The sequence below is a fragment of the Cyrtonyx montezumae genome, unplaced genomic scaffold (assembly GCF_038088225.1).
Source record: "Cyrtonyx montezumae isolate F1298 unplaced genomic scaffold, pur_monq_1.0 scaffold_8, whole genome shotgun sequence".
Taxonomy (NCBI): domain Eukaryota; kingdom Metazoa; phylum Chordata; class Aves; order Galliformes; family Odontophoridae; genus Cyrtonyx; species Cyrtonyx montezumae.
The window spans coordinates 71,994,664-72,019,522 of record NW_027072089.1 but is presented as its reverse complement, the minus strand read 5'-3'; the positions used below and the strand labels follow the sequence as shown (position 1 = coordinate 72,019,522).

The 24,859-nt window shown below is 37.7% G+C and overlaps 1 protein-coding gene across 2 annotated transcripts in view; it reads left to right on the top strand.

Moving 5' to 3' along the window:
• CDH12 (cadherin 12) overlaps positions 1-24,859 on the top strand; it is a 154,294-nt gene that overhangs the window by 105,126 nt on the left and 24,309 nt on the right. For both annotated transcript variants that reach the window (XM_065753238.1, XM_065753237.1), the window contains 2 exons: positions 5,772-5,959; positions 14,491-14,744. In XM_065753238.1, coding sequence (XP_065609310.1) covers positions 5,772-5,959; positions 14,491-14,744 — 442 coding nt within the window. The remainder of the gene's footprint in view (positions 1-5,771; positions 5,960-14,490; positions 14,745-24,859) is intronic.

The following is a 24,859-nucleotide window of genomic DNA, read 5'->3' as shown; positions in this document are numbered from 1 at the left end:
GTTTCACGTATATCATGCAATTTAAATTTTATAGAGAGAATAAGTTTATTGATTTATTTCATGGTGACAGTGTAATTACCAGAATATTACCAACAGACCAGCCTGATAAACGTCAATTACATGGTGCCTGAAATTCTGAAAAAGGAAGGATATTTTCTCCTGAAAACTATCCTTCTTCCCCAGCAAGCACATTTTAGTGCGCATATGCATTGAGGAAGTCAGACTTTGCATAAATAAGTACAGCCATTGCTTTCCCTTACATCCAGAGAATGCACCCCAGAGAGAGACAAAAATTGTAGGTCTGAATATCCTCAGCTGAGAAAATAAACTGGCATTTCTGATTTCCCAAGTGCTTGCTCCAGCTAGGAGGATATTGTGCCCCTTGGAATTAATTTCTGGCATTCAGTAGGGAGGTTGGGTTTTAGAAAGCTTTCTGTCTTTCTTTCTGCATTCCCGTGGAAAACAAAAAACAACCAGCAAATGTTTAAACTGAAATTTTTCAGAACACAGATATATATCTGATGTGATGGAATTTTGTTTTCTTCTAGCAAGGGAAGAGGAACTCGGGAACTTAACCTGTTAGCTCACCCAAGGGTCTGGCAGGGTCTTGCTCAGGAGCAGCCAGTGGTGGTGAAAGTCCATCATGAGCATCACCCATTCCTTGGGCAGGATCAGACTCCAAGGGACTTTTGTTTCTGTACCTTTTATGTTGAGGACCATCCAGGATCTTAGCAAGTTTAAAAATTCTAGGAACCGTAGTTCATTCTAGCTATAAACTTGGGAATCCACAGCAGAGAACTGGGTGTATTTAAAAATAATTATGCTGTATCTAATAAGGCTGTCAGTCCTAATTCAGACGACTGGTGCAGGAGGTAGAAGTCCTTCCATAACCAAAGCTTTACTTGCCTATGCCAGGTGATGTGAGCTGCATCATAGCATGTGGTGACAAAGCCCATCTGTTTTCTCTTCCTTGCTCAAGGACCCAGGCCCCACAGGGCACAGAGCCTCAACAAGGAAAGGCACAAATATATCCCACAGCTGTGCTGTCACAGCTTCCTTGTGTTAGGAACAGATGTCGTGATAGGTTGATAAGTGGTAAATGATGTAACAGGTTAAATACACTGAGTGTCTGTTTTTAAAATATTGTGTTTTGCTTGTTCCATTGTTGTTAAATGCTGACAAGTAAATATGAACCATTGGTTTGGTATTACTCCTAAAAAGACAGAAACTGGTGTCTGACCTTCACAGGATAAAAACTGAAATGTTTTAATAATTTAAGCTAACAATAGCTCTAGTATTCATATTAGTTTTATCTTTAAAGGAAATCTTTTTTATTTGGCTCAATTTTGATTTTTACATTTGCTTAAAATTTATTATTAATTGATGTTTTTTCCTGAGAAAACGGTAAAGATCTTGATCAAAGACAAAGAAAGGATTTGACTTCAGTGTTGACTGCAACATTCATGTTTTCGAGGTTAATTGCAATGCAATATTTTTAAGGAACAGAAATGAATACAGACAAAGAAAAATCAGTGGAGAATACTCTTACATGCACACAGTATGATGACAGATGAGAAAAATGCTTAGATAAGATTTACAGCTGTTGGCTGGAATGCCAATATGCATTTAACCGAAGTTCTTAGATGCTAGCCTGTTATTCTATCAGTTCCTAATAGTTATTCTGCTGATGAGATGATATATTTCATTTGTTGTTCTCATTGGAATTGAAAACCTTTTTATTAAGTGATGGTGTACCCATAACCAGCAGTTGTGGGGAAAGAAGAAAACTACAGAAAAACAGCTTTGTAAGTGAGAATCAAGCCTCAGAACAGGTTTTCAGTCTTAAGAACTAAAACGAATCTAGTCATGTCAAAAGAATTGTAAATATGTGCTGAATTGCAGTCAGTATGACTGATTACCTGTCACTTACCTCTGATTTCCTCCCACTAAGCTGTCTGTGTTTTAGAAACTCTGCAGCAGTGTGTATTAGCTGTTAGCTCACCTCTACTTCAGCTTCTTGCACGCTTTTGGGACTCAGTAAGCATCAACAGTGTCATCACTCATTTCATTTTATCATCCTCATTGATGACACTCAGACTGAAACTCCAAGCAAGTTTCATTGTGGGTAACACAGGATACTAAGCAGGGTTGATAAAGGAAGGTCTACATGCTCATTTAAACTGTGTTGGGCTTCATCTCTCTAGCTTTGGATTCTTTATTGTGTGTGCTTGAAATTTAGTTGTGACGTTTCATAAGTTGCACGCATCACTGAAATTTTGAAAGTATAACTACTTAAGTAGTTCAACTTCTTAGTGCAGTCAGGGGGAAATAAAGGCTTGCTCCTTTGATTCATCCCTTATCACTCATTAATAATAGAGTCACAGAATGGCTTGGGTTGAAAGAGACCTTAAAGACTATTTCCAGCCCCTGTGCCAGCAAGGTTGCCACCCACCAGATCAGGCTTTCAAGGGCCCCATCCAACCTCGCCTTGAGCACCTCCAGAGATGGGGCATCCACAACTTCTCTGGGTAGCCTGTGCCACTTCCTCACCACCTTCTGAGTAATTTCTTCCTACTATCTAACTTAAATCTCCCCTCTTTTAGTTTAAAACCATTTCCCCTTTGTCTCCCTCCTATTTATAGGCTCCTTTCAAGTATTGGAACACCTCATTGAGGTCCCTGTGGAGCTTCCTTCTCTCTGAGACAAACGAGTCCCAGGCCTCTCCAGAAGGGGCATCAAAGAGCAGAGAATAGGGGGATGATAACCCTGGTAGCAATTTGATGCAGTCCAGGGTTCAATTGTCCCTCCAGATTGCAAGCACACACTGCTGATTCATGTCTAACTTTTTATCCACCAAGTCTTTTTCCTGAGGGCTGCTCATTCTTCAAGAAATCCAGCAACAAAATAAATAAATAAATATTAAAAAAAAAAAGAAGAAGAATTAAAAAGAGATTTATGCAACTAGAAAGATCCGCATGAGTATCTGCAAAATTTGATAAAAATATTTGAACAGTGTAATAAATTGCTGCATAAGTTTGTCCAAGATCCTTGTCCCATAATTTCTAGAAATTGTAGTGAACAAATTTTTCAGGACATTCAGAAGCAAAGAGCTTGTTTCAGCAAATGGAGGTAGTACTCTATATAGGAAACATAGACAATAAAGATTGCATAATGATAAGCTGTCATAGCAAGTCCACAGCACAAAGTACTGCCTTATGAAAATAGAATATTAGGGATCTGCAGAACAAGTCTTTCTGGTACGTTTTATGTCCAACATGTGTGAACACTTCAAATGCCCTCTTTTCTTTACAAAGACTGTTTTCTGAAGTTAAAAAGGGTTTTTATGCTATACATTATATCCTTTTGAAATGTCTCCTTGAGCTGGCAGCAATATGTATTGTTTGTTCTCATTTATTTTATTCCAGAAGTGTGCTGTTGAAGTAGCATGATTAGTAGTTCCCATACGCTATGAAGGTGCTACTGCAAGAGAAGGCTGGCAATGTAATTACACATTGCATCTTCAGAGATCTGACTCTGGCAGAGTTGAAGATTGCTTCAGAGTTTCAAATTAATCTGAATGACCCCATCTTTATTGCTGTTCAATTTCTGGAAGTGATGAAATGCCAAGTCATTGAAAATAACTGATACAGGCCTAAACAATCTGAAATGAGTAATGTAGTGTTTCTTTGACTTCATCTAAGTCCCATATGCTTTACAGCCAGGTACAATATTTTATAGAGAAATGTTTGTTTTAATGAGCCTGAGTGCTCTTCAGATCACTAGGAATACATCAACAAGACAAAGAAGGAAAAATCTGATGTTCTTACATTTTATGTTCATCAACATTGTGGTAGTAAAGAGAAAACACTGCAGTGACTTCTGTGATGAGAATAAGTGCCTGTAAAAGATGTGGGAATCGTTGCTGAAATTACACAGTGGAAGTGTAATAGAGGGATTCAGGTAGAGGCAAAGTCCTCCTGGATGTGTTTTATTTCATCTCTTTTAAGAAATCTGCACAGCAGACACAGTAATAAGCATATTTGCAAATGACATTATATTACAGTTGGATTTGTGATTGTCTCCTGCACACTACATTAAAATTTTGTTAAAGTCATTAAAATACTACTATGGAATAGCTACTCAGTCTTGATAACACTGTAGATCAAGGAGCTCATTTTCAGCAGTTAAAACATGGAGGAGACAGTGGAAATGTCCCTTTGTTGCATTACCTTAGAATAAAATGTGAAATGATAATTATGCAATCTTTAGTAGCTCAATCAATTAGTGCTACAAAGCCACACATGATGGATTATATCTAAGTGCAGAGCTAACAGACATGGACTTTGCTTACAGGGATTGTCTTCAGATAGCTTTGTAAACTGGGGTATATGGGAAGGAGGCAGCCAAAATCATTTTTCAGGGCAGTCCAAGAGTCAATTAGATAGGTACTCTGGTTCAAACTATTAGCTCACAGGAAAATGGGTTTGTTCTTAGTCCAGCAGTGTGAATGTCAGTTTTTCCTTCACCTGGAAATACAACGAAGCTGAAAAAGCTGGCACAGCACGCATTGTAAGGAGGAAACGACAGGGAGCAGCATCTGCTGTTTAATTCAGCAGCGGGATGTGAAAGTCATCTGTCCTCCTGTCAACAGATATACAGCTTCTCCCTTCTTGCGGGACATGTGACCTAAATCTCTGAGATGTCCCCACAGTGTGATCCCACTATCCAAAGTCTTGTCCTCCTGTACTCTCGAGAAAGAGATGCAGATGTCCTCCTGCCTGATCACATGTAGGGAACAGGGAAAGCCCTTGCTGGTGTTCTGCTAAGCTGACAGGACTGCTCTGATGGAGCTGCAGCAGTATGCCAGTGACCATGAAACATGCAGGTGACAGGGTGAGGAAGGTAGACCTCAGCCCTGCACAGTAGTATGTATGTGCATGATGTCATACAGTGAGGGCAGCTCCTGATGGGACTGATGTCAGGACTGGCTCAAAGTCCTTGGATCCTTTGCTTCTTGCTACTTTTATCATTACGTCCATCACTTTTGCAAAATTGCCCTTTCTCCAATTGAAAACATTTTGTCCTTAATGATTCCTAAAAAGATGTGTGCTTTTCAGAGCGTTTTTATCTTTTTCTACTCTCAATATTACATAAGCAGAAAATAGAAAATGTGCAGAGCTGGAAATTTATGTTTGCCCCTGTAATTTTAATAAGAGTACCCTCTGGTGGCCAATTAATGAACAACGCTTTTTGTGTCGCCCTCACAGGGAGTTGTATGCATCGTTATTATACTGAGTATTACAGTAATGGGTAGAAACCCCTTTTCCATTGAATTTTTCCTTTAAAATACTTTGATATACATAGATGTTTTCAAATAAAATAAGAATTCAGATACTAAAAATTGTATTAAGCATAGAAGGAAGTCAATGCTTCTCATGAATGTGTGCTGTCTGAAAGTAGAATTTCATTTAGATAAGTAGATCATGTCTATAAATTACGGAAAGAGAGACAGGTAGAAATACAGAGAGATGCTAAGACCCCTACAGGTACACTGCTCCAGATCTAGCAAGTAGGAGAAATTAGCATATTTGGTGGTAAAACATCTGTCTATCTAATCTTTTGTGTCTTCTAAACTTTTGCTGCTTTGATCTCATCATTTTAATTGGATGTTTTATGTCTGTTTTATTTTGTATAGGCTCCATGTTTTTAATGAGACTTGCTACGTTGCTTATCAAGGAATATCAAGAATGATTTTTACTACTTTTTTGCAGGTATCTTCCATTTGAAAGTGCCTGAGTCCTCTCATGTTGGTTCTGCTATTGGAAGAATCAGAGCTGTGGATCCTGACTTTGGGAAAAATGCAGAAATTGAGTACAACATAGTTCCAGGAGATGGAGGAAACTTGTTTGACATCACAACGGATGAGATCACCCAGGAAGGAGTCATCAAACTTAAAAAGGTATGTGGCAAAGATGGGTTGCATGTACCCATAGCCCAAATGAAAAGCTAGAAAAGACTTATTTTATGGAAGTTTTCTCTCTAAAACTGTGAGGGGAATGCTGTGTTTCAGAGTATGAAATGAAGAAATAATGTTTTGCATTTGGATCATATATTCCATTTTTTGTTTTTAAGAATTCATTTTGATTTCTTTTTAACATTTTATACTTATTATTTTAATACTGAAATTGATGTTTGATATTTTGATGAACAGAATTCTTAACTGGGTTAGAATAGTCTCATTTGTTTGCAAACCCATTGGTTCTACTTCCGGTAGGACCAATTTTAAACAATAGTACTGAATTTTATGATGAGTATTTGACCCACAATTTGATGGGTGGAGGGGGAGGGATGAATAACACACTGAATGCTATATGCAGATATGTTAGAATTATTCACTGTATTTTGCTGATTTATTCAGTCTTTTCAGTAATAATATACAGCATATATGAAACTTTAGGGTGCTTTTGGAATAGCAGGAGGAACCTGTAATCAATAGGTTGGTTGCCAGATGTAACCTTAAAACTCAGTCACCAAGAAGGAGGAAAAAAAAATTAATGATCCTAATGCTCTCCTAATCTTCACCACAACAAGCCTGGGGACTGTGACAGGCTGTGGAGGTCAGGGAGCACCATCTTTGTTCTATGAAGGAGCATGGGAAGATGATAAACCCAACATATGGGTCCTCTAGCAAAGAATTCTTTTCTATAGATTCTAGATCTTAACCTTCACATTTTTTTTTTTTTTTTGTCTCAAGTAGAAGGTCTTTATCACTAATCCATAAATATTTCAGGTGTTTTAAGATATTTTGGAATCACTCAAAATCTATCAGAGTTCTGTGATGGATCCTGAGTTAACCAAAAGCAGTCCAGATTCTTAAACTCAGATGTCTTTTCATCTTCTCTACACTTGTAGTAATACAGAAAATATTTCATGGATTGCAATTTCCAGATCTTCAGAAGTGCTGAACATTTACATTTCAGTAGATATCTACTAAAATTCATGCCACTGCTACTGTAAAAGCCTGTAGCAGCACTATTTATTTGCCTGCACAGAAGCAATTTCATATTACAAGGTGTTCAGAACACTCATTTGACCTGTGATGACAGAAGTACTTACATTAGATTAGGTATGTACTTCAGTAATTCTTTAAATCGAAGTCAGTGAATGAATAGCATCAACACTGTGACTTATAGGTAATACTCAGTAAAAAACATTAATAAAAAGTGGCACATGCTTTAAAATTAAATTAGCACTTATTCCTGTATCACAGCATACTCCAGCATTGTATGTACTGTAGTAATCTGTCAGTGAGCCACTTCCAGCGCATCTTTGTCATTTATAAATTTTGATTATACTTTTCCTGAATATTTTGTATCCAGAAACTGTCAGCCACTGCATAGATACTTTTTTTTTTTTATTCCACTGTTATTAAAAAAATCCTATGGAAATATTTCTATATATAAATCAAGAAAGTGGAAGCCTTTCAGGACTGTGTTTACGTTGGTAGAAGGAACATTAACTGACAAAAATTGCAGAAGCCTAATTGTTCTTTTCAGCGCATTAAGTGAATTGGCAGTGACCAAAGCCCATTTACTGTGTCTCAGACACTGAACGGGCATGACCAGCTAAAGCTGGGTGAGGTACACATCTTAAATCATTCATCTGGGTTGCTAATTTATTTGCATGATGTGATCCAATACAAGCTTGATTACTGCTGCTCTTGTACTATTTACGTATTTTAAAATTTGAATACATTTTATTATCTTCTGCTAAAGAAATGATCAAAATGCCATTTAGCACCACTATGTGGTTAGTACTGTAATTGGTTCCCCTCCCTCTTAAAAAGTTATATATGTATATATATAATTTATATATTCATATTTTGAACAGAAGAAGGAGGAATTGTCTGGCTTTAGGATAGTTGCTGCACGTGGTTCCCTGCAAGAATATGACATACTGGGGATGGAATGACCACTACCATGTTTATTGGATTTTACATTCATATAATATCTGTCATCCTACCTCAATGCTCCAAAAAAGACAGTGTAAGTTGAAAGAAATGGGGAGCCAGAAGGGACTGTTTACTCTGGAGCAGTGTGTAGTGGGCATAGGGCAGTCCTTCCAGGTATAGGAGGAAAAGTCAGTCCTAGACAAGCTCCTAGTTTCACCAAAACTGAGAAGAAAATTTTTATTACCACATGCAGCAGGGAAAAGAAGTATCCAAGCTTCACTTAACAGTTGGCACTAGCATTGTTAAACCAAGAATAAATATACAGAAGCCTCAACATAATCCAGAAATTAAGCAGGGTTCAAGCACTGGGCCTATCTCAGACATTACTTTTCTAACTTGTGCAGAATGTTCTGAAAACCCAGGAGAGAGATGTCTCCTTCCAGATTTGGTCCTGCAGTGCTGCTCTGTGGTGGGTGGGATCCTGGTGTGGGTTAGTGGAAGCCAAAGGCACCTCTTGACACACTTCTGTAAACTGTGTCAGTGCTAACTGGCCAGGTGACAAAGCTGTATCCCTGAATCACAGCATGTCAGAGAGGGCATGATAACTGCACATGATAACACACTAGTGTTTGAGTGATGAGAAAATATGAGAAACTGGGGAGGATAATGAACAGATGCAGTAGTGACATAGGGGTATTCAAATTTTTTACTTCCTCTTAACCTCAGAGGCCTCTTTGACTGTTAATAAGCCTTTAACTGGAACAAGCAAGTAGGTGTTCACTGAGTTAACTGTCTCTCCCATGGGATAGTAGGTTTGTGTAGTGCTGAGATGTTATTTAAGGTCAGTCTGTCTGCACCCCTACAATGCAGTGCTGAGCACAGAGTAGGCTGATGATGTCCCTCAGCCTGGACAGAGCTGCTGCTGCTTGCTGTGTTCACCCACCCTTTAATTCTGCAAAAACAGAAAATACCCCTCACAACTGTGTGCACAAACTGTGTCTACTTACCAATGTAAGTCACAGCTTCTTGTGAATGAGGAGCTCAGTGGATGGTTTCACATTTTTGAAGAGGCAGTAAAGGAAGAATGCCATGGTGCATGTGCAGATGCAGTCATGAAGATCATGGTAGAAACAAAAGAGTAACAAAAACAGTATGGAAGGGAGATCTTCAGATACAGCAATTGGGTTTGTTTTTTCCTGGGACAATGCAGCTACAGGAATGGGCAAGACAGGGTAACACATGGGGAAATATAGCTTTTGGGCAAATGCTTGTATCCACTTGTTCACTTCAAATACTATCTTTAACTTTGCACTTAGCTCTTGATCATGCATGGATTGATTAGAGTGACAGATTAATCAGATCTCCCCTCCCTTCAGTGCTCTAGATGGAGGCTGAAGGCAGGGCAAGCATGACACAGTCTACTATGTGCAGTAGTCCATACCCTGCTTGTTGTGATTCGTAAGCTATTCCTACTTTCTACAAAAACCTATTCACAAGTTTTACAGTATATTTAAAGCCTTACTACAAAATATATACAGTTTATATGATCATTTTTACCTTACCTTCCTCTTCTCCATCCTCTTCCATACCTACCTCATGACTTGAAAACAAATTATTCCCCGTCTTGAAAAAAGAACACATGATATTGGCACAAGGCTTTGCATTTTCTTGTATAGAAATACAGCTCTTTCCAGAAAAGAAAAATTTCAACTGAAGCAATGTGTAGTAAATTTCCACCATCTTTGAGATACAGATGCCCAAGGCAAAATATGCATTCCTCTCCCCTGGGAGATTCAGAGACTCGTCACAAAATAAAAGAGTATATAATGAAAAAAATCACTATATAGTTTTATTGAGGCAGCACCCTTTTTCCTTCTCCATGCTACTCATTATCAGCAAAAATTGTGGAAACGTCTCCCTTGCCTATGTGATACACTCCAAATATGACACTTCAACTCCTCCTCAGTCAGTAAACAGGAGATTCCCAAATGCTAGTCAACTTCTCTCTTATCCACTTACAAAACACACATTTATTTTGCCTACTTCCCATCTTGAAGCACTCACTTAAGATTTGTCCAGATCAGCAACGCTTCTTGTAAATTTGTTATAGAGATCTCCTTTTTTTTTTTTTTTTAATTCTGTGTTCTCAGCTCTACAATTGATAAATGTTCCTGTTTGACCTGGAACTTCCTTTAATAAACCAACATGCTTCATAGCACTAGCTATTTACTGAAGGTCTTTAAAATCCATTGCAGGAATACAACTACTGAAATATGCTGATGCACAGCAGTGAATGGTTTAGTAGCTTGCATTTCACATATAGCAGCTCAGCCCATTTTCAAGTGGAAAGCATTACCAGGCTTTCTGACAGACACATGAGGCAAAGTTGCTGCCAGTAAGTAAGACAAGCTGAAGTTAACACGCACTTCCTCTCAATGCATAACACAGTCCTGCTGCCTGTAACTAACCATAGGTGCTGGGGCTTACAGTCTCATCCCCAAACATGGCTTTTCCATTGTTGTGGATCATGAGTGCCTGTATAACAAACAATATTATTGTCTCTCTTAGGTGTAACAAAACACAGAAATTTCTGGAGTTTTCAGCCCTGCCTCATTGTGGAGACTAAACTGTCAGGACTGTCCTTTCCATGCCCTATCTGTGTCATCAGAAATTGTTATGTCTTTTGTCCCTTTTTTCTGTTTTAGTTCTCTAATTACATCTATGTATATATAAACACACAATGCAAAATGCATTAGAATTGTAAATAAAATAAGAAATATGTATCAGCCTTTCTTCACCTCTATCTTCAGTATGGACAACAGTAATGTTTTTAAGAAATTTATTTCTAAACTAGAGTTTTTTCTATGCTTTTTTAATCATACTAAATAAACCCATTCATGGTACTTCCTGAGCTGCAAGATAATGTGATTTGTCTTTATTTGTTATTTAATTTTGGAATTTGTGGAGTGCCTTTCTTTGCTGCACACAGCTGTGTATATGCTGATAGCATTTTGCTGTGCAACTCCATAGAGCAGCTTAAAGCCATGGCATAGAAAAGCCAAGGATGAGTAGGGGGACACACATACATCTATTCTGATGCTGGCACTTAGAATATCAAATAGAAGTACTGCCATATTTATTGAATAGTTCACAGATAATTAAAAACTCCCTTGATTTTATCCATACTGCTGTTTACTGCAGGAAGTCATGTTTATTTTTTTCTAAAATGAAAGGCTTTATCAAACATAGCTTTCTTCTATATCTATATCTTATGGAAAAAAGAAATTTTTCCTTTTTGTTTTCTCTCTTTTTTTTTTTTTGCTATTAGTTTCTTTAGTCTTTTTTTTTTTTTTTTTTGACTCCATGAAGTCACTCTATTAAAATATGATTGACTGAAAGATGTTCCAGTGAACTTCAAGGCTGTTTATTTTAAGAATGGAACATTCTCCCCAGTATTCTGGGTTTGTACCCTTAATGGCATTCCAGATTGTAAATGAACACAGAACTGCTAATTTTTTTTTCAGACACTCAATTCCTTCACAGATTTTAGTGAAATCTTTGAAGTAAGACATATAAATAAATGGTATTCTAACATCTTCAAAACTAAAAATCCATTTTTTTTTTTCCTGAGAGCTAGGCAGACTCAATTTTTCTGCTTTCAAAGGCAGGCTGTAAGCATATCAGACAAATGCCAAAACTTTAGAATGTCAGTAGCTGTATGTATGGATCAATTATGCAAAACTGGGAACAGAACTGTTCAGAAGACGGCCTTCCTACAAACACAGTACTTTTAAATCATACTCATTTACTGCATGACATACATTGTACAAAATCTTTTTCTCTTTGAAATTAAATCCTAGGTTTATTGTTTGCAGTCTTCCCACATTTCCACAGGCAGTTCAGCTGCAGGTCAATCTCCTGTATATTAAAGGGCTATTTGTCTGTTTTGTGGGAGTCTTGTCACTGATTCCTTCCTGTCATGATGGCTCAGCTCTTTCAGCCTGTCTCTTCTTATTTTGAGTGCCATCTGTGCTTTGAATACTGTTTAACCTCCAACTATATTTATCTGTCCATAGAAGGACAGGAGAGAACTGGTTGCTCTGAGGTCACAAAGTGAAAACATGTTCCTTTTTTTTCAGACTGTCTTTTCAAAAATGTACCATAGCACCGCCCCATAGTACTGGGGAGAGATAAGTAACACAGCAGCTGTATCTGGTTTCTAGGTAGTTGTGCTGTAAAATATGCTGAGAACTCCTGAAATTTTATAGAATCATAATGCTGCTCAGGTTGGAAAAGACCTACAAGATCATCAACTCCAACCACTACCAAACCATACTACACTGACTAAAAACCCACTGCTAAATCATGTCCCTGAGCACCACATCCAAACAGATTTCAAACATATTCAGGAATGGTGACTCCAGCACCTCTCCAGAGAGTCTATTGACAACCCTTGCTGTAAAGTTTTTCCTTATATCTGACCTAAACCTCCCTTGGAGCAACTTGAAACCATATTCCTTTCTGTCCACACTGAAACAAGGACTCTATTCCTTACATCATGAAAGTTGTATACTGGACACTGCCATGGACCATGGTCTAGTACTTCTGACTTTAACTCTGTGTTCAAGGTTCACATGTATAACAATTCTGCTTCTAGGACACCTGTCTTCAAATATACTTGTGCATAAGAGAAGTCTGTTTTTGTGCAGTTTGAAGGGGTCTGGACAATGTTTGAAAGGCGTCAGTTAGAATAACTATTTAACTGGGAGCTAACATTTCTTTGTTTACACTGTTTTAATCTTTTTCTCTAGTTTGACCCCTCATAATTACTTACTTTCCACTCCAGACTGGTTCTGCATACTCTAAGTTTTCTTCTCTTAAAATATTTTTTAATAGACATTATAATTAACTGGAGAAGGTTTTGTTTTGTTTGCTCATTTGGTAATGCAGAACAGTGAATGTGAGAATATCTATATATACATATGAATATATATTTATATATATACCTCTCTTCTGAGGTATTTTATTTATTTACTTATTGTCTTTAGCTTCTTAGACTTAGTTTCTCCATCTTGTAGTCATTATGCTGCAACTCATTCTGGCTTTTACTGGGAATTTTGTCTGTAGAAGAATGGCTCCATGTGATAGTGGATGGGTCAGCAGCATTTGGCTTTTAAGCTAGATTATTTCTGGGACATATTGTCTAAAATGGCTAATTATAAACTCCCAACTCTGATCATGAATTGTATTAAAATTATAATGTTTTTCATAAGAATTTTAAATCATCATGCTAGCTTCTCAGATAATGTAAATCAAAGTAACTCAACTGATTTTAATGGAGCTGCCTCAATTAACACCAATCAGGCATCTGGTCAATTATGTCTTGTTGTGTTAAGGACAGAAAACAGTGTAATTTAAATCTATCCCAGCTGTCACAAATAGCTGGAAACAATGTGGCAATGATGTCTTTAAAAAAAAAAAATAGAAAGATGTTAAAGTATTCTTGCTCCTACATTTGTGATCCTGCTATCTTATCCAGATATCCTTTCACATTTCAAAAATTTCCATCTCTACAATTATAGGCAAGAGCCACTAGGTGCCAGTATTACCCAGATGTCAGAAAAATCTTCCTTAGTAACATTAAAAAGAACATGAAAGCCAGTGCAGTCCTTTAACTGGAAATAAAGCTCTTCTGTCTTTTCAACTAAATATCACTTCATTAAGGTTTCAAGATGATTACTTTTCTAAAACCAAAGATACTAAATTGATGCACATTGACACAAACCCACATGAAAACAACCTGACTGAAGAAACATTTCCATCAAAAACTCGGATAGGTATGAAAGCTGCTATGATGCCTTCAAGGTGTTAGCAGTTATACCTTGGATCTTAAGGCAGACTAAAATCTGCATTACCCACATAAGTACTGCTCAAATATACCTCCTGAATAGCAGTTCATTATTAAGATAATTGTTTAACAGGAAAAACATCAGGTTTGAGTTCACGTTGTAAGCTATACGTGGAGGTTGGTTTGGCCAGTTAGTAAATACCAGAGTTTTCACTTGAAATCATTTCTATTGTTCTCATGTTTCTTTTTTCCTGCTAAAAGAAGTTCAAATCTTCTGTTTAATGAACTAGATCAACTGGGGATGTCTGACTGCCTGTGCGTGGGAGTTGTGAATGCCAGTCTTCAACTAACTTGCACATAGCTCATTTGCAAAAGGTAAACTTCAGACAGTTAATTTCAGACATTTTCAGTAACTATTTACATCCATGTCAGTCATTCTGATTTTTTTTAATGCAAAAAACTGTCATGATGTATCAACTCTATTTCAGAAACCACCTTAGCATGAGGTGTACTGCAGTCTAAAACTGTCCATTCTTCTTCAGTGACTACAAAACAAACTTAGATGATCAGTACAGGAGAGGAAGTATACACTGAAGACATCTTAAAGTATATCAGATTAATCCTACCAAAGAGATTTTGCAACATCTAATTTATAGTCAAAGCTGATGTTCTGTTTTTGTTCTTTCCACAGCCATTGGACTTTGAAACAAAAAAGGCATATACCTTTAAAGTAGAGGCTTCCAATCTCCATCTTGACCATCGATTTCACTCAGTGGGTCCATTCAAAGACACTGCCACAGTGAAGATAAACGTGTTGGACATGGATGAGCCTCCAGTATTCAGCAAGCCTTTGTATACAATGGAGGTGTATGAGGACACTCCTGTGGGGACAATCATAGGTGCAGTGACAGCACAAGACCTTGATGCTGGCAGCAGTTCAGTTAGGTAAGAAAGCTTTTCCTCCTTCAGTCACTCTTAGACAGCCCAAACCACTGTTGACATGGGGACTAGGTAGTAAAGAACTTATTGGGATTGTTTCAAGTCTGTCACTGTGACAGGTAAATGCTGATGAAAAAAACATTGAAAAGGAATGCTAGTTTAGGTGATTTATCTGGAAAAATACATGAAGTGCAGGTAGTTTCTTATCATACAGAAGATCATACAAGTGACATGGCTTCAGAGATTGTGTCCTGAGACTAAGAAACTTTGTCTGATGTCAGGAACTTACACAAAAGCTGTTCTGAACAGGGGAAAGGCAGGTGTATTCTGTGTATTCTGTGTCTGTGTCACCTCAATACGTAACAGCGAGTGCTGCCCCTTTCACAAAAATCACTCAGTCTTTACTTCCAGCAGAGGACAAATGTTGTAATAAATAATTGCTACATCTGTCTTGGCTGAGGTGGTGAGGATGCGATTGTTGACCAACATGGCATTGCTCAGCAGTCCTTTGCCTGCCAGCAAAACCTCCCACTTACTAATATAGATTACTTTCCTGAAATTAGAAAGGGAGAAGAACTGATATACAAGCATAATGTATTGATTTTGCTGACATATTTCCAGCCTCATTAGAAACTTTGAAGCAAACTAGAGTCACGCACCAACAAAAAAGCTCCTTTGGAAAATAGTGTAAGATGTGGGGAGTCATTACGCATATTTCAATATGAATCTATACTGGATGTACGAATCTATGCTGGATCTGCTTGACTTCAGGAAATATTTTTAGTTCCAGACTCTAAAGAGCAATATTTCAGATGTAATGGAAGTCTTCAACTTTTGAATATTAATATTTATCAGATGGAACTATGATCAAAGAGTAAAATGTTACTCTCAGCTACCAAGTACTCAGACATTACTGCATACATAACCATTCAAAGTACGTATTCCAAATGAAATAATTGATTACAAATCTAATTTGGACTGCTTGATATAATTCATGTTTATTAACTATGCATATTTTAACTCAGCATTGATATTCGCATAATATAAAATGCATTTTAGATTATCTGTTGCATTCCTATGCAAAAATTTAAGATGAGAGTGAGTGTCTAGCTCCTGCTTCATCAATCCACCATTGATTATTACTTAAATATTACAAGCGTCGTTTGCTTACCTTTTTTAATAATACATTCCTAATTAATTTCTAATACAAAAAAGTATTTGGTTGTGAGTCTGTGTAACATTCCTGTCCTGACAAAAGATTAAAACATTAAACAACAAAGACAGTGATGGGAACCTTTTCACCCAGTGGTAGCCTGTGAAAATAATCCCACTGAAGTCACTATATCACTGAAAACAGTGTTGTATCTGGCAAACAGATAGCAATCACTGTAATCATATTGTTGAGCGGGTTTTTGTATGACAGCAGAATCATCATTCCTCAGTGGAAGTTTTGTTTGTTTTCTATACAATCCTCTACCGGTGTTTTAATTACTGATTTGCAACTACACAGGAGATATCACCATTTCATACATTTCTCTATACATAGAGCCCAGTAATACTGAATCCTAAGCCATTCTGAGGTGTTCAAGTGAGTTTTCTTAATCCTGAAATTATTTTTGGGGGGGTTCAGATTCTCATCTATGGCTAAAACCAGGAATATTACAAAATAATCCTGTATTTCCGCCTCACTTTTCTACTTGCTGACCATGAGAACTTGCAAACTACAGAACCACTCCCAGCATTACTTAATAAGAACAAGTTCTGGTGGTTCATGATTGAAAGCTATGAACTATGATCTAGTATTAGAGATTTCTTTTAGAGGACCATTCCTACCCAGAATTGTCACACATTGAATTCAATGGACTTTGCAGGGAGGTGCTTCGCTTTAAGGGCAGGGTTCTGTTCCAGTAAGCCTGGTGACATGCAGTGAAGATTAAGCTAGAAATCTCTCAGTGCAGTTTTCTTGGTCCAGCTTTGTAAGTTGACTTTATTTCTATAAATTTTCACATTTCTGTCCTGAAATCTCTTATTTAGTTCTCAATTGTCTGAGGATAGATTTAATTCTTCATGTTGAACTTTATCTTCTGAAGTTTGAATTCAGTGATAAAACTTGTACTAACCAAGCACATATCTGATCATGAATTTATGCCCTGGAAGAAACCACCTGTATTCAAGTGCTGACTTGTCCAAGTAAAAAAAAGTAATTTTTACTGATTTAGTGATCAACAGTCCATTTTGAATTTAATATTCTGAGTATATATGAAGAAATTTAGTATAATTAATTTTTCTAATAATTAAGTTAGAAAATCATGACTTTGTTTCAAAACGTTGCATGTGATTATAATTTTGAAGCATACCTTAAGCTATTACTATCTTTCATCTGTTTAAAATGTCTATTGCTTCAAAGGTATAAAGAATGGATGCAAGAACTTCGTCATGTTTTAAACAGGGAATCTGAATATGTTCCAAGTAAATACACCCTCTAAATAAACATGGAGAAGCAAGTAATGTTCTCTGAGGCAACTGACCATGCCGTTTTCTCTCTACCAATTAATTCTTTTTCTCTGAAATGCTTTCCTACAGCAGTTTAGCCATTAAGATGCCCACTACAGCAATGATAACAAAATCAACAATCTTCCAAGCAATAGACTGGTAAAAAAGACAAATTTGCACTCCATGCAACAGGAGGCAAAATTCTGGGGAACAGAGCAGATTGGAGCAGCTCACATGAAAGGAAGCAACACAACATAATCCATGCTGTCAGACAAAAAAGTTTAGCTAGACTTCTCAGGAAGGGGAGAGAACAGCTAAGAATGGAGACTGAGTTCAACTTTTAGAAAAAGAAAAATATTTTGCTGGAAGCCATTAAAAACATTCAGGATTGTGTTCTTTTTCTCTTTTCTCCTGTAAATGGAACCAAGTTATGAGGACAGGACTTTTAAAAAATGTTCGTTTTGCAGAATGGTATTTGCTAGAGATAATAAAATAAAGGAGCAGAGCACACAGTCAGTAAAAAATAGGAAACTAAGCAGAAGGAGAAAAAGAGCCACAGATATTCAACACCTGCAAGGGTAACTGGCTTTGAAGCTATTTTGGAACATTACTCCACTGCTTCTGATTTTCAAACTGTGTTAAATTTGGAGTTAATTTATCTCAGGAAGGCTGTTTTGTCAATTTACATTTTCTCCACAGTGATGCAAGAAATGAACTGTGTAAATGCTAAGATTAAGTCCTAAGGACTTTGTGGACATTAAAAATCCCAAAGCCCTCCTGGAAAGGACAGTGATCTCACGTTCTTCTCAGATACCTATTGTTTACAATGGCTGTAAATTGACTAGGAGGGGAAAAAAAGCACCAGTGTCATAAAGCTCATGATAACATATGTTATTTATGAATACAGAAATGTTTTAAAATTCATTACATCTGGCGCAAGGGATGCAAGAACTGTACAAAAATCAGTTCTACATGCATACATACTTTATGAATGCTAGAGACAGGTATCTAATCAACAACAAAATAAAATGCATGGTAAAGCAGTGTTACATGCAGCGCTACCTAGAATAGTGAGCTTCATCTAACATTGTGAAGTTTAGTAACTTTACAACAACTCCCTTGAAGCTGTCAGATTTCCTAGGGGCTGATCTTCTGGAATAAGACATGAAAGGATTTTTGCCCCTGGTATGAGCCCCAGATATGACTCCAGTTACAGTGAGTCTGACATTCCAAGCCATAGTACTACCCTTCAGATCTCTGCTTGACTAAGGAGCTTTGCGTTATGAACCAGGAGAACCACTCAAAACAAGAAAGCTGTAGGGACTCTGAATTATCCTGCCCAAGTAGATGGAACCATGATATTAAAAGATAAATAAATTATGTACTAGCCACAGGTCAATCCTTCTCTCAGTATTTTGGGATCAAGACCATTTTCCCAGCATGAACTTCCAAAGGAAAAGCCTTATTTATTTTCAGAATTAGTTCACTCTTGTTCAGAAATTGTTATGGGTAGGATCTGTTTTCACAGTGCGATGCTTTGTAAAACAAAACTAGGAAAACTCAAATAGTGGTTTCTTCTTTAAACTGTACTTTTAACATTCAAGAACAGGCAAGATAAAATGACCTATGTAACAGGATATTTTTGACTTTCTAATCGCACAGTTCTTCCGAATTGTTCATGTGGGCATGTGTACTTTTTAAATTCGCTTTTTCTTCAAAATGGTGAGTCTGATTCTATGACATCAGAATGTTTCTCAGTTACATACACACATGGAAATAATTAGAGGTTTATTTCTAGCACCTCACACATTAAATAGCAGATTAAGCGATTAAGCAACAGCTTTGTACATCATTGTGCTTAACCACAGTGAGAGACACTGTCAGTTGTTTTTGCATAAATGAATGATGGCAAGAGTCAGGAATTCTGGTTGGTTTTTATTGTCTCTAGTGCATTCTGCACACTGTTCTGTTGTCCTGTCTGTTTCCATCACTACATGAAATCTACTTCGTCCAATAGCCTTTATTGAAGTCCCAGTCTCCTGAACTTCTTTTCAGACCTCTGCTTTAAGTTTTAATTTATCCAGTCTAACCAGTTCAGATTCTTGCACCAGTATCTGTTAGCTCCTGCTCCAGATTGCTATCATTTCCAATCCTTTTACTGTTTTCTTTTTTTATGATCTATCTAATACCAGTCTCCTATTTCAAAGTACATCTTTCTCTCTCCCACACCTGACTTCTGACTTTTTCCTCCTGTAGCACTTCCCATTAGCTTAGAGTCCCACTCTTCTGCCTTCTTTTCTTTTTTTTCCTTTTTTTTCCCTTTTTTAAATTTTTTGTGGTAATGACAGACATCTTTTTCCCCCCAGAGGATCTTTCGTTTTTTCCTCTTTGCTCATGATACTTTGATACCACCTCTGCATATCTAGAAAAAAAGGGTTTCTATCCCAGCATTTGTTCTGTATCCCAAGGCAGATATTTGTCTGACATTTTTGCTCCTTCCCACCAGCATTCCTAATTTGAAGTCTCATTTGTTGCAGTGAGCATTCAAGTACCATATATACACATTTCCATCTACTTACCTTCCAGCAATGCTGGACAACTAACTTTTACTTCCTTCTCCTATTCTTCCCACCTTCCTGAATTCCTAAACTTTGTCTTATTGCTCCTAAACTTTGTCTTCATGACCTGAGACAATCATATCCTCCCCTCCTCCTTCCTCCTCCCATACATTCCTCCCCATAATATCCCAGATCCCACTCTGCTCAGTGAGGTGGCTTCCTCCTCAGCACCTGCATGATTTTAAGAGGCTGAGGGAAAAGTGACTGCACTTCAGCACAAGACAGAAAAATCTCCATCTTCTGATTATGAACTGTCTTTTGAAAGTAATCATTTTGTTTCAGCTTAATTAATTCCCACTCTTCAGCAGTCACAAAAATGGGAAGTATCTGCTTTGCCTTTACTGTACAGCAAGATGTAATATTAATTCCTTTCATAATGCTTTATGTTAATATGCTTTATTTCACATTTGCAATAGCATAGGTACGCACGAGCATTCAGTTACATGGCTTATTTACAAGGGACACAGTTATATCAATTGAAGAACTGTAGTGCCTATGCTCCAGAGATCAGCTGAAGCTGCTTCAGGTAGCCACTAAGAGAAAAGTGCAGTTTTGTTTTAACCTTGATCTGAAATATGTAGCCTTAAAGCTGAAGGGAGCATACACTGGCCCTTGCTGGGGCTGGTAAATGTGCTGTCATTCATTGGCCTTGTGTGATGTTGCAGCACGTTCACTGTGAAAAGCCAGAAACTTTAGCTGAGGAATACTCCTTCACGCTTTGAAGCAAATGCATGCTAACTTTTCAGGTTGTGTGGGTTTTTGTAAGACGAGGAAGAACTTGGAGAAAAGGTGAATATTTTCTGGCCCGAATTTGTAGCTTTCCAGGTAACAGATTACTAAGATTCTTTTGACATGCAATTATTATTGTTTCCCTAGATCTACTTCTGGAAGCAGTTGCAGCTGGAAATTTTATTTCCCAAATCCATCAAGGCAAAAGCAAATTAGAACAAGGTTTAAAACTGAGAAAGGCCAGTAACCTTTATTTATTAGGAAATACTCAATTTACTAGTATCTATGAAGAACAGCATGTGATCTTCCATTGGCATATGCAATCATATTAGGCTTTTGCAAGTCAGGAGTTTGGAACTAGAAGTATATGTAGACAAAGTACGTGAGCATTTTAGGCACAACTTCATTCAGTGATTGACCTGTTTGTGCAGAAAGTGGATGCTGAAAATCAAGAGTACATTTAGCTCAGAAGCGGAAAAAAAAAAAAAAAAAAAAGAGAACTTGGCAGGGAAAGCTTTTAAATTAATTGAGAATACCTAAGAAGCCAGAGAGAGAGGAAAGAGGCAATATGACCTTAATAGCTCTGGTTTACTTCACAGCACTTGTACCACCTGGTGATGTGATCTTACTAAGCCAGTTCATATCCCAGAGGCAGAGTGTCATTTTATTTCAACTCAAATAATAGACTTTCTAGTTTTTGATCAAGAACTCTTACTCAAAATTTCTCCAGCAATGGATTTTTCAAACTTTCTAAAAAGCAATTGTGACATTAAAGCAGAAGTTTAATGGTTGCAGCCATGTCACCTCAAGCTGTGAACCTTCCAGGACTTGACACTAAAAGAATTATGTAGGAGCAGGTCTTTACCAGCATCTAAGAAAAGCTTATCTACTTCATGTCAATTGGTTATTCTGAACAGTCATACACAAAGTCAAAACTGAAATCTTATTTCTGTTATGAATTTAAGATTTCCAGCATTTTTAATTATAGATCTTATGACCTTTTTCTGTAAGAATGCCTATTTTAACCTTTGTGATCCAAGCAGATTTCAAGTCCTATTAGTCTGAAGCTCTACTTCAGTTCTGTTTGTAAACAAATCTCTACTTTTCTGTCCTAAAATGATCAAGTTTGTGGTTATGATTAAATAATTATTGCATTAAGGATGAGTCTGTTATGTATGTGATCATTTATTTGCTTTGCAGGCTCATTAATGTAGTTTAAAGAATTTTTTTTTCAGACGCATTTTGGGAAATTGTGTGGAAATTTCAGTCTCATCCAGGCTGTAACTCTGAGGGTGGATTTCATATCCTTCCATCTTCCATCCAAAATGCTCTTCTCCTTGCCATCAGGAATAATAGCACTGTAGGTGGTTGGATGTGAGAGGTGCAAAGCTAATCAGAATACAGTTCTGAGGTTCAGTATGGCCAAACAGAAAATGAATGCTGTGGAGTCAGTAAGAAACAAAAATGTACACTGTAGAGGAAACACGACACACAAATTCCAGCTCACATAGGAGGAGAGCAGAAACAATTTTAGAGGCAAATGATAGGACCTGACTTGGCTTGTGTCAGGCCATCAGGCCTTGGGAATGGTCAGTGGTTTACGGGCTGGTTCTGTGATGTCTGGGGAGGGGGACTCATAGACCCATGCCCTGGGAGAAGGGAAGGGGGAAAAGGAAAAGGGGGATGGGCCTAAAAACAAAACAGCAGCAACGACCTGAGGAGGAAAGCTAATTTAGTAAATAATATATCAGAATACAAAATAACACAATATAATACAATATAATTGGAATCAAAGCTAATAAATCAAATAAAATGAGAGTGTCTGATAAACTGAAGGCCTTATGCTAAATACTGAAGGTGAGATGGCAGTGAGCACCCACTGCTGGGTTGGCCTGTGTCTTGTGACGTGAACAGTTTTTATCTTTCCCTCTGAGCAGAAAATGGAAAAATGCAAAGCAACACAAAGTCCTCTGGGGTACATAGTTCTTCTCTTCTGAGATAGATGTACCCGGAGCTATTGATGATCAATGGAGCTGGAGTATTAACTCTTTAACTCCCAATGCACTATGTGATGTTATGATGTGGAATACCAATAACAAAAATCATAAAAACATGGCAGGAATCAAGGTTGTGCTCACTAAGCACTTTCTACCTGGGGTTTTCATGAAGAAATCTTTGTAAAGGTGACTCCATAGTGACATTGTTCTCTATGGATTCTGGGTTTCATTACATGAGCAGTTGGAACTGATAAAGGAAAACATGGTTGCTCTCTTCTCATCATGGCAAAGCCATCCAGAATAATCCCTTAATTTGTGAGCATTGCACCAAACTGGGTTTGAAGCAACAATACAGCCTCTAGTTCTTGACTGCACAATGTGCTGCCTTGTTTGGATCTGCTGGTAGCCTGAGTCAGTCCTAAGTGAGGATCCAAGTAAGTGATTTAATTCACCACTGAATTACAGTTTTCTCTGGAGTCAGCATGACTGCTGTTTTGTGCTTTTTCTCTGATTGTCTCAACACTTCAGCTTTTTATGAAAAAAAAAAAGGGAAGATTTATTCAGATTTTAGTATTCAAAAGGTATAGAGCACAGCTAATATTTATATGATGCAAAAGGAAAGTGATCAATGATTATTCCTGCTGAATTTATGCCTTGAGGTCTACAGGAGCTGCACCACTTTTTGCCTTAGCACTTTATTGAACGGTAAAACATTTCAGACAGAGTGAAGGACCCAGGCAGCATAACACACCTTCATTTCTCTGTTCTATCCCCTGGTGCTTGGGTCACATGCAGCAAAATGAAATTTTAGCTTCTGCAGAGGCTGAACATACATCACTTTTCCCTCTCTCAGTTTTCTTAGGGTTTTAAGGCCAGAGACACTTACCTTCATTTGCTCCCTACTTTCCTATACTCCCTCTCCCCACTGATAGCAGTACTGAGGTGCATCCAAACACCCAGTATGGCAGACTTTTTCCTTTACTAGGTTAGAGCATCCACCAGCCACCAGGTGGTAGAGGTACAGAGCACAGTGTGGGGAGCACCAAGGGGGACAAACCAGCACTTCATAGATTCAAGATGAAATGGTGCTCAGAGCCTACAGTTTGTGATGTTTGTAGAGTGAGTACTCTCAAGTTTTCCCACCATTGCCATACTGAAAATTCAGGTTGGAGTGAAGGGGTTAAACTCAACGTGCCTCCTGCTGCTCCACATTCCTACCATGTTCTTCCTCCTCCAAATAACTGAAGATTAATTAAACTGCAGGACAGCACCAAGCTGTCCTGTTGTTGTGTCTGCTCAATGAGGCAGTGAAAATGGTGTTAAAACTGAATAAAAACAATGCATTTTCTGAACTGACAATGGCTTTTGATAAGATGCTCAGCTTGTAATGAGAAATGCAAAAGCAGAAAATGGAGCTGACTGCATGTGCTGATAAACAAATGAACAAAATCTTTAGATGGAAAGCAGGGAGGAAGCACTGGAAGCTGTCAGCAGGCAGAACACATGGTTTGGAAGGGCTGATAACTCAGCTGAAGCGTATTTTATTTCCCATATTGTCTAGCATGTTTCACGGAAATCTTTATGTAAGATTTATAAGGCTTATAAAAAGTTTAAGAGCTTCTCAATGGATTCTGCCCAGTTGTTAGAGTCTGGGTGTCTGCAGCCATTGCTTCCCTGTCAGTTCTGCATAATGCTCCATTTTATCCAAACTTGCGAAGTATAGTTTGTTTGCACTGCTATTAATCATTACATATCATGTAAGCTCCTGACTGCTAAAAACAATGATCTTGATTTACAAATGCATAAATATGTATCTACATATGAAGGACTGTGAACTCAATGATGCAGTAAGCAGGAGACTCAAACTACGTTTGTTTTTTTCACATGGAAAATCTCCTGTTGTATGAAAGATATGAGGATGATGAATATGGGTCAGTCAAACAAGAAGGCTTTGCTCCCTCTCCCAGTCTGCACAAATTCCTTTTACACTTCTCTATAGCATCAGGGTCTGATGTGCAGTGCCTGCATAGCTGTGGTTCATCTGGGATCTGGACAGTGTCTGGAGGGTTACCCAAAGGGTGCGATCTGAGAGCAAACCAGTGAAAGCTTCCTTTTGAATCACCACTAATGCCTTAGCAGCATTCTCAAGAACACTAATGCCTGAGGCAGTGTTCAGCAAAGGTACAGAGAGCTTCTGCTCACATTAACAGAGATGACTTAATAAATAATTTAAACAAATAAACAAAAAAGGGCAACCTTGCAGAAAAGCACCTGCCACTTTGGA